The sequence below is a fragment of the Sinocyclocheilus anshuiensis genome, unplaced genomic scaffold (assembly GCF_001515605.1).
Source record: "Sinocyclocheilus anshuiensis isolate Anshui unplaced genomic scaffold, SAMN03320099.WGS_v1.1 scaffold1386, whole genome shotgun sequence".
NCBI lineage: Eukaryota > Metazoa > Chordata > Actinopteri > Cypriniformes > Cyprinidae > Sinocyclocheilus > Sinocyclocheilus anshuiensis.
The window spans coordinates 5,557-24,229 of record NW_015555701.1 but is presented as its reverse complement, the minus strand read 5'-3'; the positions used below and the strand labels follow the sequence as shown (position 1 = coordinate 24,229).

Sequence of the window (18,673 nt, the reverse complement as noted above, 5' to 3'; positions counted from 1 at the left end):
TCTCAGCAGCACAGTTCAGAAGTCCGATCATGCAGACGTGGCCGCAGGTTTTTATTTACAGTTTACATTCATAAATACAGGGAACATTTACAGGCATTTACACGTGTGATGCGTTCAGCAGGGTTTCATTTCGGTTTTTTGAGTGTTGCGTGTTAAGTCAGTAAGAGTGAATCTGCAGAGCCATGTTGAGTTTCTCTCATCCTCTGATTCTCCCCAAACAAACACTAAAGCATCACCGTCTCATTATGAACATCACTGTGAGCCGCGTTCAGTCCAGAAGCACCGCTGAAAATGACACTGCTACACATCAGATGTGTCATCGGTCACTAGTATTCATCAAAATGAAACAGTGAATTTGAATTGAATTGGCCAAAACACACAGGATATTCAACTGGAACGACAGGAGGAGGAATTTACTGAACCGCAATTTAAAGAAATTCAACACAACAGAGAAAGTTCATGAGTCCAACATAAACAGACCAGAAATAAAGATTTGATCTGTGAGCTGCTTAATGCTGTTTAGCTCCAATTTGGAAGATTTTGGGGTAAATTAAGGCATTATTAGGGAAATGTATATACACTACCGTTCAAAAGTTTGGGATCAGTAAGATTTTTTATATTTTTTACCGAAGTTTCTTGTGCTCATCAAGGCTGTATTTATTTGATCAAAAATACAGAAAAAAACTGTTATTTTGTGTAATATTATTGCAATTTAAAATAACAGTTTCTATTTTAATATACTTTAAAATGTAATTTATTCCTGTGATGCGCAGCTGTATTTCCAGCATCATTACTCCAGTCTTCAGTGTCACATGATCTTCAGAAATCAGTATAATATGCTGCTTTATTATCCGTGCTGGAAACAGTTGTGCTGCTTCATGTTTTTTGGAACCTGTGATACTTTTCAGGATTCTTTTATGAATATAAAATAAAAAAATGTAAATCTTGTGTTACAATATACACTACCGTTCAAAAGCTTTGGAGTCAGTAAATTTTGTTCTTTAATTTTTTGAAATTAATGAATACTTTCATTCAGCAAGGATGTGTTAAATGGATAAAAAGTGGTAGTAAAGACTCATATTGTTAGAAATTATTTTAAATAAATGCTGTTCCTTTTAACTTTTCATTCATAAAAGAATCCAGAAAAAAGTATCAGTTTCCAAAAAAATAAAAACATGAAAGAGCGCAACTGTTTCCAGCACGGATAATAAATAAATTATATTTTAAAGTATATTAAAACAGAAAACCAATATTAGAAATGTAAATAATATCTCACAATATTACAGTTGTTATTTTTTAAGAAATTCAAACGTGTTTGGGGCTCTTGAGTAGCCACATACACACTGCAGCTAAAATTGCAGCAAAGTGTTAGCGTTGCCAGATCTTCATAGAAAAAACAAAAACAACAACAAACAAGGACAAGCACAAAAAAAACACTAAAACACCCAAATGCTATACGTTTTATAACACCAAAAAAATCATATATCTCACATCCGCAACAGACCACTTTATTAACTCCATAAAGTGCCTATCTTTATGAGCTAAGACCAAACAACATGCCTAAAAGCGCTTGTAAAAAGAGGATATGGCAACACTGCAAGACAGCGTTCTCTAAAGCAGCCTCCCGAGCATAAACAAAACACAGCATGTCTATCAGCGGTAGTTTAGTTAAAATCGACAGATAAAAAGAGTCAAATGGCAGATACCAAACGGCTAAATTCTTATTCACTCCCGCAAGACGACAAAATGTTGCTGTGGTTACAAATGCGGGAGTGACTGCTGTTCCGTACACACATGGAATGATAATTTACTGGACTCACTCCCGCATTTAAATGCAGTTGTCACTCATGAAACTTGCAGTGTGTACGTGACAAATCACTGAAACGCTTCAGTTCAAGCTGCACGTGAACTAGGGTTGCAAAAGTGTGGAAAATTTCCAGTAAATTTCCAAAAACTTTCCAAAAATCCCTGGAAGATTCCAAAAAATCCTGGAAATTTTCGAACATTTCTGGAATGTTTTCGAAATTTACTGGAAATTTTCCACCTTTTTGCAACCATAACGTGAACTGATAGTCTCTTCCTCTTTACTAGTTAAAGCATGAAATAAACATGAATGAACATCAGAAGGTATCTTGTTTTAACTCTGTAAAGATGTCAATGTACCGTTTTTCAAAAGTCCACCGACGTTAATGTACTGTCCTGTCTGGTTTGTTTGTCAGACAAAAGCAGATTTCAACAGATTTTGTAATGTTGTAAAAGCAGATTCGGCGTTATGATTGGTCAGACCACCTGTCAATCAAACTCCCTGCGAAGGGTCACCCTGTTTGCCACTTCAATTCAAACTGCTTTCAGTTCACTGTGATTAGGCCGGTGTTTGTCGCTCATACGGTGGTCATGACTTTGAGTGATCCGCTCCTGAACCTCAGGATCTTCTTCTTGAGTGCATGCGACGCCTTGATCTTCACGAAGGCTTTGGGCTGCGGCGGGTGTGATGGAGAGGGTGGAGCCAGCTGTGGATTGAGCTGCTGCGGCCAGACCAATCCGCCGCTCTCGTCGGAGTCGCTGGAGAGCGAGCTGGAGCCGGGCGACTCGGCCTCGCTCAGACTGGACTCCGACTCTCGGAGCACGTAGCCGTCTGGCGGGAACTGATGAAGATGATGATGAAGGTGCGGTTGGGCATAGACGCGAGGTTTGCGCAAGCGTCTGATTGGCTGCTCAGAAGGCATCTCGGCTTCGTCCTGACTCAGTTCTAGCGTGGAACGCCAGCGACGGTGACCGGAGCCGCGGCGTGTTTTAGCTTGAGAGTCACGCTCCATAGTGTTATATTTGCGCTCTCTTTGCCCAAGCAGGCTGTTCTCTGATTGAGCGCGGCATGCTTTTCGTCCGGGTTTCTTCTGCGCAATCTTGTCCTCCGTGAAGCGGCACTTCTTTGCCGTGGCTCTGAGCTGTGAGGTGGTGGGTTTGGGAGCGGCGTGCGTTCGGTGCGCGACGGTTTGAGCGTGGCACGGCTGCGCTGGGATGTATTGCGCGTTCACAAGCTCGTCGGACGATGCCGAGCGAGCGTTATGATAGGATTCGGCTTCGCTGCTGCTGGGATCCAGAGCGCCGCAGTGGATCCCGGCGAGTCGGGGATAGCATGCATGTCTCTCCTCGGGGATGTACGCCAGATCCATGCGGCACAGGCTGCTCTGTCGGACCACGGCTCGGGCCTCGGGTCCCAGGCTGGTGCGGGGTTTGGTGGGTCGGGCGGGAGGCAAGCGGTGCTGGATCATGCCGAGGATGTACGTTTCGGCATGCTGCGTCTGTCTGTAGTCGTCTGCGCCGGGTTCTTCCTCCTCTGCGTCCTCACTGGGATGCCAGATCCACGGCTCGTCTTCAGTGATGCCCTCTAGAGGCGGATAGGGTGCAGAGAAAGAGCAGGGAACCGTGGCGCGAGCGTTCAGCTCACAGCTGACGAATACGTCACCTGCAGAGTGAGACGCTGACAGTTAGCATGAAAACAACATACAGCAGCCTCAACCTAAACGAACACAGATTAGTGCTTATCCACCTTATTCCTAAATGCAGAAGTAAGCCTATGGGCGAGACTTCTGGTTCATTAGCCGCTACAGAGAAATAACGAGAAGAGTGACAATGTGCAGTAAACGGTAAAACTGTTTGCACTACAAACCAGTGTGTTCATGATTAAGTTAATACACTAAAATAATATAATAGGACAAACCAATTTGCAATATCAAGCAGCAAAACAAGCAGTTTTGTACAGCTAAAAATAGCTGAAAGCAAATGAGACTGGAAGCAAGACCCATAAAATTTAGAAATGGCTTTACGGGAAAATGGGCCATTTTCCCGGGAAGAATAAGGTGGATAATGTTCTTATAATAAAGTCCAGTCCAGATATGTCAGTAGAACAACTCATTTTATTTAGTCTATTTAAACATTACACTGCTGTCAAACGATTAATCGCGATTAATTGCATCTAAAATAAAAGTTAGAGGATACTTACTAAGACGGGCATTTTGACAAATTTTGTGTGAATTTGTCCATTTAAACAATATTTCAGAGAGAGCTTAATATTTGCGCACGTTCTTAGGCGTGGGTTTGCACGCTTCGGATGAGCGCACGCTCAAATCTTTTCACTGCGCGCGCAAGCTCGCGTCCTCTGGCTCTTAAATGTTTAAACTGGCAAAGCTTACATGAGTTTAGTTTAAACTATTTAGTTTTAACTTAAACACGGATATCAACGTGTGCTGTTCAAGTCTCATCTGTGCACGTGCACTATCAGCACCCGGGTGATGACTGAATAAATGACTGCTCATATTCCAGCATACGGCATTCGCATTTAACAAGAGCGAATGGTTTGTCCACGTTTTTTTTTTTACAGATGCGTTGTCAGATTTAAGTTGAACCGCGGTCCTAGTGTGTGGAGAACCGTACGGTTCGATTTTTTTCCGGTTCGATTTTTTTCCGCGAACCATTCCACCCCTTATGATAATCCATGTTTTTCTTCAGTGTACAGACGGGTCTTTTTTGATCATTTGCTTTGAAAAACACATTTTAAATTGCAAATAACACTCTGACGTGCCAAGCCATCAGAACCGGTATGTACTGAACCATGGGCTAACTGTATTGTTGCATCCCTAATATATATTTACATGTCTAAACGTCCAACACAACACGGCCTTTATACATGTGAGACTGCGCTTCAGTCTGTGTGTGTGTGTGTTTATGAGAGAGAGTGTGTGTGTGTGTCTGTGTTCCATCTAACAGAGAGGGTCTTTCTTTCAACAGGAATGTATTTTCACACTGAAGCTTTAAGGTCTCATGACACTGTGTGTGTGTGTGTGTGTGTGTGTGTGAGAGATGTCTGACAGGAAGTCTCTGGTTTAACCATTTCACTGCCAAAATACAACACACTTTCCGTACATCTTAAGGACAGTCTAGAACTAAAGAGTGAAATTCAGTACTTTTCTCTCATCATCATCTCATCCTCATGAAGGTTAGGCGTTTCAGATTTCTGGCACTGAAGCCACATGGAGTGAATTGGATCTCTGTAAGTGTGTGTGTAGGGAGGATATGGGTGGTCCGCTTACCAACAGACTTGGGTCTCTCAGAAAGCCGGACAGGGCGGATCTCACCGAGACCAGAAGTGTCGGACGGGCCGACAGCAGACAGACCCTCAGCCTGCTCAGGAAAACCTGACAGAAAACACACACACACGTTACACAGGGTTGCCAGGTCTGCATAACAAAACCAGCACAACTGATATTTAAATTTAGCCCAAATGTGTACTGAGAGAAAATCAAAACTGCTCCAAAATCGCGTTCCAGGGATCAAAACCTCCTTCCCAGAGGTTCCACCTAAATCAAAATTGTGTTCTGGGTAGGGCTGCACGATAAATCGCAATCGATATTAAGCAAAAGCTGCGATATTCATGCGTGCATCTTGTCAGCAAAGCACAGTTCTGTGATCAGTTGGAAATCTCCATCTGAAGGCCAGAGGATACGCCCTGCAGAAGAAAATTACTCCAAATATGCCCCGCAGAAGAAATCCAGAAAATCCCTATAGCGGTAGCTGAATAAACAGAAGATTTAACTGCTTTCATTGATTCAACGTGACTAATAAACACAGGACCACGACAATATATGGTTCCCTATCTGTCGGTCACTTCGAGTTATGTCGTGACTACATGGGGGGTTTACTTGAGAGCCCCAATCCGCTCTGACTTTAAGAGAACATAAAGTTATTAAAGTTTAGAATGTGCTGTTTTGCAGCTTAGTTTCAATTAAAGCTCTGTTTGGACTGGGAAGTAAGTTCCCTATCTGTCGGTCACTTCGAGTTATGTCGATGACGACATTAGGGGTCTTACTTGGGAGCCCGAATCCTCTCTGATTAAGAGAAAACGCCAAGGAAATTTGGCTAGTGGATTTTGCATACCTGAGCCACTCCCTGTGCATACAGGTATAAATAGGCGACAGGTGCATCCACTCATTCAGATTTTTGCTTTGGAGCCAAGTGGGTGAATGATTTCTTCTCCACAAAGCCTTTTCGTTCTGACTGGAAGAAAGAAGCTGTTCCTGGTTGGCGTTACGGCACAAACAGCAGTGTCCCTGTTGAACACCGCCTCCGCCCTGTGCTGAGACACTGTCGAGGCTGGCGCATGGAGCCTCTTGGAGGACTGCGGCGCCGCCCCCCGTGTCCCAGCCAGCCCCTAAGTCCTCTAAAAAGGCTATCAGGCTCGTGGGTTGGCAGTGAGCGACGTGTTGCCTCCTCATTCTTGCCCCCGACGCCCCATATCGCCAGCAGCCAAGAGATCGCAGCGTGGGGACGCGTTGCCTCTCCACGAATCTCTGGCCAGTCCCTCCGGGAACACGGGGAGTCCTGCTGTGATGAGCCAGGACGCGATGCCTTCTGTGCAATCCAGCATGACTTCTCACTGCTGCACCACCGTGGGTGCGTCGATTGTCCCTTTGGTGTCGCTTGCACGGAGCTTGGAAGCGTGGCTTGTGCTGCCCAACAAGTCCCACTGGCTCAGCTACGCGATTCAGTTCGCCAGGCGACCCCCAGGTTCAGCGCCGTTCTCAAGACTTTGGTGGCAGCTCGAGATGCCCCTGTCCTGCGCGACGAGATTGCTGTCCTACTGGCGAAGGATGCAATTGAGCCTGTCCCTCCAGCCGAGATGAAGTCAGGGTTTTACAGCCCTTACTTAATCATGCCCAATCCTGGATCTGCGCATCATTCAAGATGTTGATGCAGAAGCGCATCATCAGATGCATCCAGCCTCAGGATTGGTTTGCAGCGGTCGACCTGAAGGATGCTTACTTTCATGTCTCGATTCTTTCTCAACACAGGCCGTTCCTAAGGTTTGCATTCGAGGGTCGGGTATGGCAGTACAGGGTCCTCCCCTTCGGGTTGTCCCTGTCCCCCTGTGTCTTTACGAAAGTCGCAGAGGACGCCCTTGCACCGTTATGGGAAGGGGGCATCAGGATCCTCAACTACCTCAACAACTGGCTCATCATGGCCCGGTCACGAGAGCAGTTGTGCGATCACAGGGACCTGGTGCGCCGGCACCTCAGCCAGTTGGGGCTTCTGGTCAACTGGGAAAAAAGCAAACTCTCCCCCGTGCAGAAAATCTCTTTTCTTGATATGGAGTTAGACTCGGTGATATGACGGCGCGTCTCACCAACGAGTGTGCCCAGTCAGTGCATTTTCAGAGGCTCTTGGGGCATATGGCATCTGCAGCCGCAGTCACACCGCTCGGATTGCTTCATATGAGACCACTTCGGCACTGGTTACATTCCCGAGTCCCGAGATGGGCATAGCGTCACGGCACACTTCGCGTGACCATCACGCCGGAATGTCGCCGCCTATTCAGCCCATGGATGGACCTTGCCTTTCTACGGGCCGAGGTGCCCTTAGAACAAGTATCCTGGCACGTCGTTGTCACGACGGATGCATCCAGTACGGGCTGGGGCGCTACATGCAACGGGCAGGCAGCCTCGGGGCACTGGACAGGGCCTCGACTGCTTTGGCACATCAACTGCCTAGAGCTGTTGGCAGTGCATCTGGTCTTGTGGCAGTTTCGGCCACTGCTGCAAGACAAGCACGTGTTGGTCTGCACGGGCAACACTGCGGCTGCCTCGTACATCAACCGGCAGGGAGGTCTACGATCACATCGCATGTCACAGCTCGCCCGTCATCTCCTCCTCTGGAATCAGACGCGTCTCAAGTTGCTGCACGCCATCTAAATTCTGGGGGAGCTCAATCGTGCAGCCGACATGATCTCACGACAGCTCACGTTCCCCGGAGAATGGCGACTCTATCCCGAGACGATCCGGCTGATCTGGAGTCGATTCGGGGAAGCCCAGGTAGACCTGCTTGCTTCCCATGAATCCTCCCACTGCCAGCTGTATTACTCCCTAACTGAGGCCCCTCTCGGCACGGACGCACTGGCACACAGCTGGCCTCGGGCTCTACGCAAATATGCGTTTCCCCCAATGAGCCTTCTCGCACAGACACTGTGCAAGGTCAGGGAGGACGAGGAACAGGTCTTGTTGCGCCTTACTGGCCCACCTGGACCTGGTTTTCGGAACTCATTCTCCTCGCAACAGCCCCTCCCTGGTGCATCCCTCTGAGGAAGGATCTTCTTTCTCAGGGGCTCGGCACCTGCGTCCAGATCTCTGGGACCTCCAGGTGTGGCTCCTGGACGGGACGCGACAGACTTAAGTGATCTGCCACCGGTGGTGGTTGACACCATCACTCCGGCTAGAGCTCCCTCTACGAGGCAAGCCTATGCACTAAAGTGGAGTCTGTTTGTGAACTGGTGTTCTTCACTTCCATCAAGAGGGTTGGGGACCTCCAAGCATTTTGGTGAGCGAAGAGTGCCTTGTGCTTGGGCTGGCCTACTCTCACGTCATCCTGAGACCCCGGCCTGGATACGTTCCCAAGGTTCCCACCACGCCTTTTCGCGATCAGGTGGTGAACCTGCAAGCACTGCCCTTGGAGGAGGCAGACCCAGCCTTAGCGTTGCTGTGTCCCGTAAGAGCGTTGATCATATACGTGGACCACACCCGGAGCTTCAGAAGCTCTGAACAGCTCTTTGTCTGTTACGGAGGTCAGTCTCCAAGCAGAGGTTGGCCCACTGGATAGTGGATTACAGTTTAACATGCTGTAAACGTAAAACAAATTCACTTGTTAAATATCTTTGCAGAAAGATGCATGAAACATAAAGGCCATAATGTAGACCTTGTTTTAGAGGTTAGAGTAGAGTAGAGTTTTAGAGATTGACTCATAAAGTCCAGATGACTCAGACTCTTCTTGACTGTCAGTATAACAGCAGTAATAGATGATTATTAACAGTGAATGTAAACAGCAGCAGCTGTCAGCATCATCAAACATCAATTTTAGACATACAGTAGCAGTTCTGCACAGCTTTCCGCTTTTCCATTGCTATTCTTTGTAAACATGCGCTTGACGGACGCGTTTGACCATTGAGTTGCATCTTGCGTTTTTTGCAGCGTCTCATTCATTAAACAGCGTCTAAAAACGCGGCGCTCAGCACTGGAAGATTGGCAATGTGTCTAATTGTAACGTTTGCTAATATTTTTATTCAAAACCACAATTCCTCTATGTAAAAAAAAATGAAATCGTGGCAAAACATTCAAATTAATCAATAAAATCTGAGAAATCGTCCAGCCGAAAAGCACTGAATTTGAGATATAAGAGATGATGTACAGTCAGACGTTATTATGGTAAAACAAACCCTAATGATCAGGACACAAAGCGACTTAATTTAAGACTTAAATGAAGGAAAGAACTACAATCCCATGAAGCATTGACAATGGAATAATCAAAATAAAAACAATGGAGAAGTGTAATGTAAAACTGTTCATTCTAAGATGTTGATTATAAATACCTAGCAAACAAAAATATGATCTAGGAAAATCTGTGTCTATTTTTTTAAATGTTCTTATATTTTGGCATTTATGTATGGTAAAAACATTCCCATATATAAATACCTCATTCAATCATTCGTTCATTAATTTATTCATACATTAAGTTATTAAAATGATATTTCTGAATGTTCTCTGAATGTTCAAAACATCCAGTTTTTTAATGTTTTAAAATATTTTCTCTTGGCGATGTGAACATTAAGAGATTAACATTCCATTTTATAATTTTACAAGTATTATCGAAACGTTACTTTTGAATGTTCTTGGAATGTTCTGAAACAAATAGTAACATTTAAACAACATTAGATGAACATCCTACTAAAACGTTTCGGGAAAAAACATTCCATAAATGAACGATGTATAAATAATGCTTTAGTGCTAAAGTTTTAAGAACATTATTACAGACCAGATAACTTTGAACGAACGTTCTATTAATGTTACTGGAAGAATGTTTGTTCATATCATAACTTTGAGAACACCTTGCCAGAACGTTGCTTGTTAGCCGAGTATAGAAACTATGTTTTAAGTTTTCTGCAAAATACGCATAACAATAATTAAGACATTCAAGTTTATGATTACATCATTCGCAGTGCTTCATGAAAATGTTCTTTTGCCGTGATATTCTGGTGGATATTTTATAGGTAATGAACCAGGAATTCAAGTACTGAACACAATTATTTAAAAATTAGTTGAAAATGCTTTATCAAATGGCTTCAACAGAAGCAAATAACACTGATTTACAACCTCGCAGCTCACAGTAGGTCCGTCTTTATAAGACAAGCTATCATTAAAAATCAATTCCACTATGGAATTGATTCCACATTCAAATAATTAGACATGTTAAAACACAGAATTTAGTAACAATAAAACATACACTGCAAAAAAATGATTTTCTTACTTATTTTTTGTCTTGTTTTCTAGTATAAATATCTAAACATTCTTGAATCAACATGCATTTACTTGACAAGTAATTATCAAAATTGTGTTAGTTTTTCCTTAAAACAAGCAAAAATATCTGCCAGTGGGGTAAGACAAATAATCTTAATTCAAAGGCTAAACAAGATTATTTTCTTGCCCCATTGGCAGATATTTTTGCTTGTTTTAAGGAAAAATTAACAAATTTTATATATTTTTTTTACACAAAACAAAATATCTTAAGTCATTTTACTTGTACAGTATATTCATCTTGATTCAAGAGTTTTTAGATAGTTATACTAGAAAACGAGACAAAAATACTATTATTTTATAACTAAACAAGATTATTTTCTTGCCCCATTGGCAGATATTTTTGCTTGTTTTAAGGAAAAACTAACAAATTTTATATATTTTTTTTACACAAAACAAAATATCTGAAGTCATTTTACTTGTACAGTATATTCATCTTGATTCAAGAGTTTTTAGATAGTTATACTAGAAAACGAGACAAAAATACTATTATTTTATAAATAATATTATTTTTAAAAATATATTTTTTGCAGTGACTACAGTGAGAAAAAAAACTTGAAATTGTATAAGTTGCATGATTTTAATCAATTAGACATGCTTTTTGATTAATACAATGTTATTTAACCATTTAAAAAGGAGTCCAGAAAAATTTTAAAGGAAAAAACGGAATTTGGAGAAAAAAAAAAAAAAAACGGAATTTGGGAAAAAATAAAACAGATTTCATAGGTCCTTAGTAACGTGATCACGTGAACATTATCCATACCTGAAGAGGCTGGAATGTCTCCAGCGTCAGTAGGGGGCTCCACTGAGCCGCTGTCTGTGTCCACCTTTAGCTCTCCCACCTGATGCTGCAAGATGTTCATCAGACTCCACGAGCCGTCCTGAAAACATCAACACGCTCACATCAGGACGCTTAACGCCGCTCCATCAGCTGATCTCTATAAATACTCCACACTCATCATGTGTGTGTCCTAATTACTGCATTATCTCACGGCATTCTGGCTCGCCTGTGTCTGGCGTTAATGTGAGTGCTGTGAGAGTGTGAAATGATCTCTGCGTAGGTTTATTAAAATCAGATGAGCTGAGAATGCAGAACGGCCTTCTGGGAACAAGAGGAACGTAATGTCCTGTGTGTAATTCACTGTGACCATCTACATCTCCAGAATGAGCTCAAATGTTCTGCTTGGACCAGGATGATGTAAACGTAGGGCCCTAAGATTACAGCAATGCCGAAAACATAGAATCTAGTAAAACATTTTTTTTTTAAATCACTTTATAAATGTCAAATTTTGTATGAATAAATCAAAAGCACGCCCTACATGAGCACATCAACACACCAACTTCATCTGAGAATCACTTCAGCAGCATTTCACCACTTACTTTGAGAAACACTATCAGAATACACAGAAACACAAAGAACTGCACTACAACCCGCCAAAATAAAAGTTCGGTTCAGCTAGAAGAAATTATGACAGAATAATAATAATACAGTTTATTTATAAATAATTTCAAAGTAATATTACTCATTTTTTCATCTATTTTTATTTCTAACAGTGAGATTCTGTTGTGCAGCACTTACATTAGATTTTTTTTACATCTTAAAATATTAATTAAACTGTTAAAGATTTATGCATTTATTTGATTACCAATGTGTTTGACAATAAATTTGTATTAAATCATAAATCACAGAATCCAAAAAAATTAAAACATAAAAAGTTATGAATTCAATTCATTATACATCCACTTTTTAATGAATACACACTGGAAATTTAAATAAAAACCATTAAAATGAAACTAAAACATGGAATTTGGGGGGTGGGGTGTATTTCATAGGGGCCAACACTGAAAAAACAAATTAGTAGGATTTAGTTTAAAACAATGTTGTTCACTCAGAAATTGCTAGTAAATTTCACAAATAATTACAAAAATAATTATTAAGTGGAAAGACTTTTAAAATTCTTGTAAAAAAATTATTGTAAAATATACTCCAATAATCTTTGTTTTAAACTTTATTCTAATTTAAAAAAAATATATACAGTGTATAAATCACAGTATTTGATCACATCTGAAACACACACACACACACACACACACACACACAGCGTAACAGATTAACTCTTAACTAAAGCACAACAGTAACCAGACAACCACTGCTGGCTAAACATGACCAAACCAACCCGTCCTGAACATGTTATCTAGTTATGTAGCCACACATGATGTGACAGACTGATTAATGAGAACAACAGCAGATCAAATCAGTACAGAAGTGAGGTTTGAGGGGCGACAGCTGACAGCTGACGAGTGTGTGTGTGTGTTTTAATTCTCCTAACTGCTGGACAGATGTCATTCCCACTGGACTCCAGCTGACCAAAGAAACTCATCCATCTAAAGTCCGTCTGTCATTTAGAGCCGGTCCTGTGACATCACGTCAAACACCTACTGCAATGCAACTAACCAATATACAACAGCACACAAGTTCAAACACACACACACACTTTCACTCAGAGGTTCTTACTGAGGTGCACGTATGAATGCCGTATGTGTGTGCTTGGGGGAGGGGTGCATGTGTGTGTGTGTGTGTTTACAGGTCAGATGTCAGCAGTGCGTGTGTGTGTGTGTGTGTGTGTTTGCTAATGGCTCCTGCACCCCTAAATAAGATCATGCACTAAGGCTGTTAGCTTAACCTGGTGAAGTGCATACTAACTGTCATGGGAACGGCTCTAACGAGATTCAATCAATCTGACAAAAGCATTTCACTATCAATGTTACGTCCCTCATCAATCAATTGTGGTACATCAAGATTTATGTGTGTGCGTATCCATGTGCGAAAGGAACTGCACAAGAAGAGAATACGGCAACAAAATCAATAATTTAGTCACAATGTTTATTTTCTTTTAAAGTGCGAGAGAGAGTGAAGTAGTAAAGTAAATATTTACAATGTGTACAAGCAATGAATGAGCTAGTCGACGAACAATTTCAAACTAGAGAGAGATGCTTAAATCAAAGAACTCATGTGGCTCCTCCAATTTTGGGGGTAAAGCATTACAAATAACGAGAGTTACGTAATCAGATTACATGTTTCAAGTAACATTTTTCATGCTATCAAGAATGACAGCACAGTAGAAAGCTTGTTTCAGCTTTTTGAATCTACATTTCCCTCAGCCTGAGGCTCATTCATTTCACTTTTGATGCAAAAGGGCTTTTATATTTGCCAGAAATATAACTTTTATATTATTAACAAACAAGCCCAGCCCAGGTGAGAAAAAGTAACTCAGTATTTTTATAAAAAGTAATTAAGTAACATAATTAGTTACTTTTTTAGGGAGTAACACAATATTGTAATGCATTACTTTTTCAAAAGTAACTTCGTCTTAGTCTGAAGAACATTTTAATCTTCTAAAGAACCTTTCCATGGAACCACAGATACTTTTATTTTTAAGAGTGTTGAAGCTTTCCATTCCACAAAAGGTTCTTTATAATATAAAAACTTTCTTTTAAGAATTGATCACTGAAAGGTTCTTTGAGGAACCCAGAACTCTTCTATGGCATGGCATTGCTGTGAAAACACCCTTTATTTTTAGGACTGCATGTTGAGCAGGTGGAAAGACTCTTAAACACTCAGGATTGAGCAGAATAAAACATGGTTCACAATCAGAGAAGCAGCTCAGCTCCACTGCAATTTAACCTTTCTTTCTTATCAATTATTCACTGGTTTGAACGCTGCAATTATTATTTCACTGTAGCTTCAGGAGGAGAAAGACGAGGCTGTTAATTACAGCGGTGCTGGCCAATCAGAGCGGCCGCTGAGAGACCACCAGCACTACAGCGACACACACACACACACACACACACACACACACACACACACACACACACACTCACACTTGTGTTTACACAAGGCAAACAGCCGTCTCACACACGGATGAAACGAGGGCATTGTGTGAAGTGTTTCCAGTTGTTGTTTTGTGCCAGATTGCTGTCAGGAATAAACGTGTGTGTGTGTGTGTGTGTGTAGTGAGTGAGTGAGTGAGTGAGTGAGTGAGTGAGTGAGTGAGTGAGTGAGTGAGTGAGTGAGTATGTGTCCAGCCCCTTGTTTAGAACAGATGAGGTTTGTTCAGATCCAGACCCTCATCAAACACCATCAGGTCAATCTGGTCTCAATCTAAAGCCCAACACCTCCATCCTTCAGAAAAACACGGGAAGAGAACGACAGCACAAGGCCAATATGATGTATACTGTACAATAATCCAGCATGTTTAGGTCATTTCAGTTCATTTCACTGGTCCAGAACTGCTGTAAACTGGTTCAGAGGCTCTTTCTAGTTTTCATACTGACTGCAGAGACTCTCACAGACCTGCTGTTTGAATCTGATCTATGAATGATGACGCTTTATTATGAATGTCCGGTTTGTTTCGATGGAGGAGGAAACACACAAACCTCTTTCCTGACAGCCGAAGTCCTGTGAGAAATTTAACAAAACTCTTTCTCTTGTGTAATAAATCTCTGAAACCAAACTTTTTAGCTTCCCAACCACATTAGTCTTCTGTGGGCCAATAAATCACCGATGACAAATGAACATGTTTCTCTGAGGAATGTGAAAGTTTTCTTGCATTCTGCTCATGATATACTACAAACTTTAACAAATGTTTCTCAGAAGAATATGAAAGTTACACTGTAAAAAAATTTTTTTTTGAAGTTGTATATAAAAGAGATTGCAGTATGTTTTACAAGAAAATATTGTTTCTACTTCCAAATTTCATGTTTAAATCCATGTGTATTTTTTTTTGTTGTCATTATTATTATTATTGTAATTTATTTAGACATTTTTCAGCAATTTCTTGAGACAAAAAAAAAAATCCACATTTTTCAATTAATTAAACTCACTCACTAATCGGTTTAAGCACCTTTAAAGTTCTCGTGATTATATATATATATATATAACCAGTGTTGGGGAGTAACTAGTTACATGTAACGAAATTATGTAATTTATTTACAAAATAAATGTAACTGCAATCAGTTACTGAAGGAAAATGTGTAATTAAATGAAAATTTTTCAGAAAGGGGGTTACATCTGAATATTTTCACACACACACCCACATACATATTTAATTTATTTCTTTAATAAATTGCATTGACTGCTCTAAAATATGAGCCAGCAATGTTTCAGGAGTTTAGGACACATGCTTATTTGATAACTCTTTTATTTTCTATTTGGGTTTATGTGTATGCTTTATTTTTTAAGATTAACAGGCATTGATGCCAGTGTTTCCGGTCATAACTATGCAAAAATTTGATTTCAAAACCAGTATCATAGCTATTAAACTATTTCTATTAACCCTGTCTGCTTTACATGTTTGAAAATGATTAACAGTAGGGCTGCACAATTAATCGAATTTCTAATCGCGATTACAATTACGGATGCATAATCGTTCAAAGCGGCAATTAATCGTTCAAAGTCCACTTATGTTATTCTGCACGCTTAAGATATGTTTTATCCTTTCTACATGTTATCTTAAGGGTTTTTCCATTGTTTTAGTTTTAGTATAACATTATAATACCATTCATATTTTTACTTCTTTTATAATTTAAAGAAGAAACCAATCCGATGTATAGTTGAGGCTTAATACTGTAGAAAAGCACTAAAGGTTTTTCAGTTCGAGTGTTTTCAGCTGGTTTATTTTCATGTAAAAATACGGCATGCAGTTGCGTCAAACAATGGCATAAACATCATTCAATGTAAATAGTGATAATCGTAATTAATAATCGCAATTACGATTTCAAGGCAATAATCGACAATTATGATTTTTGTCATAATCGTGCAGCCCTAATTAACAGTTAAAAACATTTGTTAGAAATTTAGAAAAGTAGTCAAAGTAATCAAATGTAATCAGTTACATTAACAAAGTAATTGAAATAGTTACATTACTGATTACATTTCCAAAGTAACCTTCCCTACATAACCAGTGTTGGGGAGGAACACTGCAAAAACTATTTTACTCAGTATTTCTGTCTTGTTTTCTAGTATAAATATCTAAACATTCTTGAATCAATATGCATTTACTGTACAAGTGAAATAACTTAATATATTACATTGTTTTTTCTCAAAAAAATATATATATTAAATTTTGTTAGTTTTTGTTTAAAACAAGCAAAAATATCTGCCAATGGGGCAAGAAAAATCATCTTGTTTAGCTTTGAATTAAGATTATTTGTCTTATCCCATTGGCAGATATTTTTGCTTGTTTTAAACAAAAACTAACAAAATTTAATATATATATTTTTTTGAGAGAAAACAACGTAATATATTAAGTTATTTCGCATATGGATTCAAGAATGTTTAGATATTTATACTAGAAAACAAGACAGAAATACTAAGTAAGAGAATCATTTTTAGCACTGAACTAGATACATGTAACAGAATTACGTAATTTAAATACAAAATAAATATCTGCAACCTGTTACATTTCCAAAGTATCCTTAATCCTGACACTGTAACAAGTCTTACCGGCGGGGTCGGATCTTCGCTCGGCCGCTCGGCTTTCTTCGGCTCGGGTTCGGGAGAGTGCAGCGCGAGCGCCCCGGCCACCAGCGCCTCGTGCCGCCGCTTGAGCAGCTCGAGCTCACAGATCCCCGCCAGACTGAGCTCGAGCCGCCGCTTCTGTCCGCCGCGCTCCGCCGCCGCCAGCGAGAACAAGCGGAACATTATTACCGACTCCTTCACCGCGAACTCATCTACGGAGCACTTCGCGTTAAACCACACCGACAGCCGTTTTTAACGAGGTTACCGTGGTGTCCATGATCAAATCCAGTCAGTTTGAGAGAGTTAACGGCTCCGGTCCTGGGTCCTCGCAAACTGCGGCTGGACTCCGGTTCCACAGCTGTTAACAGCTCATTAGCATATTCCGCTTTTTATTGGCTACGGAGTCTCGCTGCAAATTAATATTTTTATAATCCCCGCCCCCTTGAGACGCAGATGATGTGCAAATAGATGCCAGATACTGATATCAAAATTACATTAATACAAATGTTTAATTATGGCTACATAATTATTTGACATTTTCTTTTCATTAATAAACTGAATGGTATGCACGTTTTAAAGATGGAAAGTTGAAGATAAAAAAAAAAAGAATGACATTAAATGTGACCCTGGAGCACAAAATCAGTCATAAGGGTCAATTTTTTTGAAATTGAGAATAAATATGCTTTCCATTGATGCATGGTTTGTTAGGATAGGACAATATTTGAAAATCTGGAATCTGAGGGTGCAAAAAAATCTAAATATTGAGAAAATCATCTTTAAAGTTCTTAGCAATGCATATTACTAATCAAAAATTAAGTTTTGATATATTTACGGTAGGAAATTTACAAAATATCTTCATGGAACATGATCTTTACTTAATATCCTAATGATTTTTGGCATAAAAGAGAAATGTATAATTTTGACCCATACAATGTATTGTTGGCTATTGCTACAAATATACCCCAGCGACTTACCGCTTTTGTGCTGCAGGGACACTGCATATATTTAATTAATGAATCAAAGTTGATGGTGTCAGAGCGCCTCCTGCTGCTGACTATCTGAACTTCAGAACTTTCATCAGCTCACGTGATCATTAATTAGATATTTACATAAACGATATCAGCTGGCTAGCATGATCTCAAAGTAAATGAACTTTGACGAACGCTTAATTTAGACTACAGTTTATACAAATAAAATATGTTCAAGAAAAAAAGAAAACAATCAGTGCAAACTGTTCAGAATTTTCTATAAGCTTAAAACATCCAATAAACTGAAACTTAAAGTAGTTGCATTTTTTGTCGCATTTGTATACGAGCATTGATTTATTTACAGAGTTTATAATTTTAGATTGTAAACTAATATCTCTGTGTCTTGATATCGGATACTGGTATATTTTATTTATTATTTATAGATATTTAACGACTGAGGTTCACAGATTAAGCTCAATATTACACTGAATGTAGTGATGCGCCTCAGCACCAGCAGAGGGCGCGCATGCGCAATAATTGTCTTTTTTAATGGAAAAGTGTGTTAAAATTTGTGTTTTATGGTCAGTCAAAATTGTGACCGGTGGGGTAATGTGTATAATGAATTAACATATTACTGCAGTCATCAGAATGTGCATATATCTCAGCTCAGCTATTTTAAACTCTTGTTTCATCCCATTCTAGTGTTCCTACTACACATAAAAACCCTTATAAAAATTATAAAAATAAATATTAAAAAATACAACCATCAACGTATTTCAAAATTGTTACTT

The 18,673-nt window shown here is 40.1% G+C and overlaps 1 protein-coding gene across 1 annotated transcript; it reads right to left on the bottom strand.

Annotated features, from left to right (window-relative positions):
• Positions 1-2,270: 2,270 nt before the first annotated feature.
• dact3a (dishevelled-binding antagonist of beta-catenin 3a) lies at positions 2,271-17,258 on the bottom strand. The gene is made up of 4 exons (XM_016464527.1): positions 16,900-17,258; positions 11,158-11,275; positions 5,091-5,195; positions 2,271-3,466 (listed from the first exon to the last, which is right to left on the bottom strand). The coding sequence occupies exons 1-4, from the start codon at positions 17,095-17,097 to the stop codon at positions 2,382-2,384; spliced, it is 1,506 nt and encodes a 501-aa protein (XP_016320013.1). The 5' UTR covers positions 17,098-17,258; the 3' UTR covers positions 2,271-2,381.
• Positions 17,259-18,673: the final 1,415 nt, after the last annotated feature.

What these genes read in the sequence shown, in the direction of transcription:
- dact3a (XM_016464527.1), bottom strand. Translation starts at nt 17,097, where the DNA reads ATGTTCCGCTTGTTCTCGCTGGCGGCGGCGGAGCGCGGCGGACAGAAG. An exon ending in GCGAAGATCCGACCCCGCCG is followed by an intron (nt 11,276 to 16,899) that starts GTAAGACTTGTT and finishes TGATGTTTTCAG; the next exon opens with GACGGCTCGTGGAGTCTGAT. An exon ending in AGACATTCCAGCCTCTTCAG is followed by an intron (nt 5,196 to 11,157) that starts GTATGGATAATG and finishes GTTTTCTGTCAG; the next exon opens with GTTTTCCTGAGCAGGCTGAG.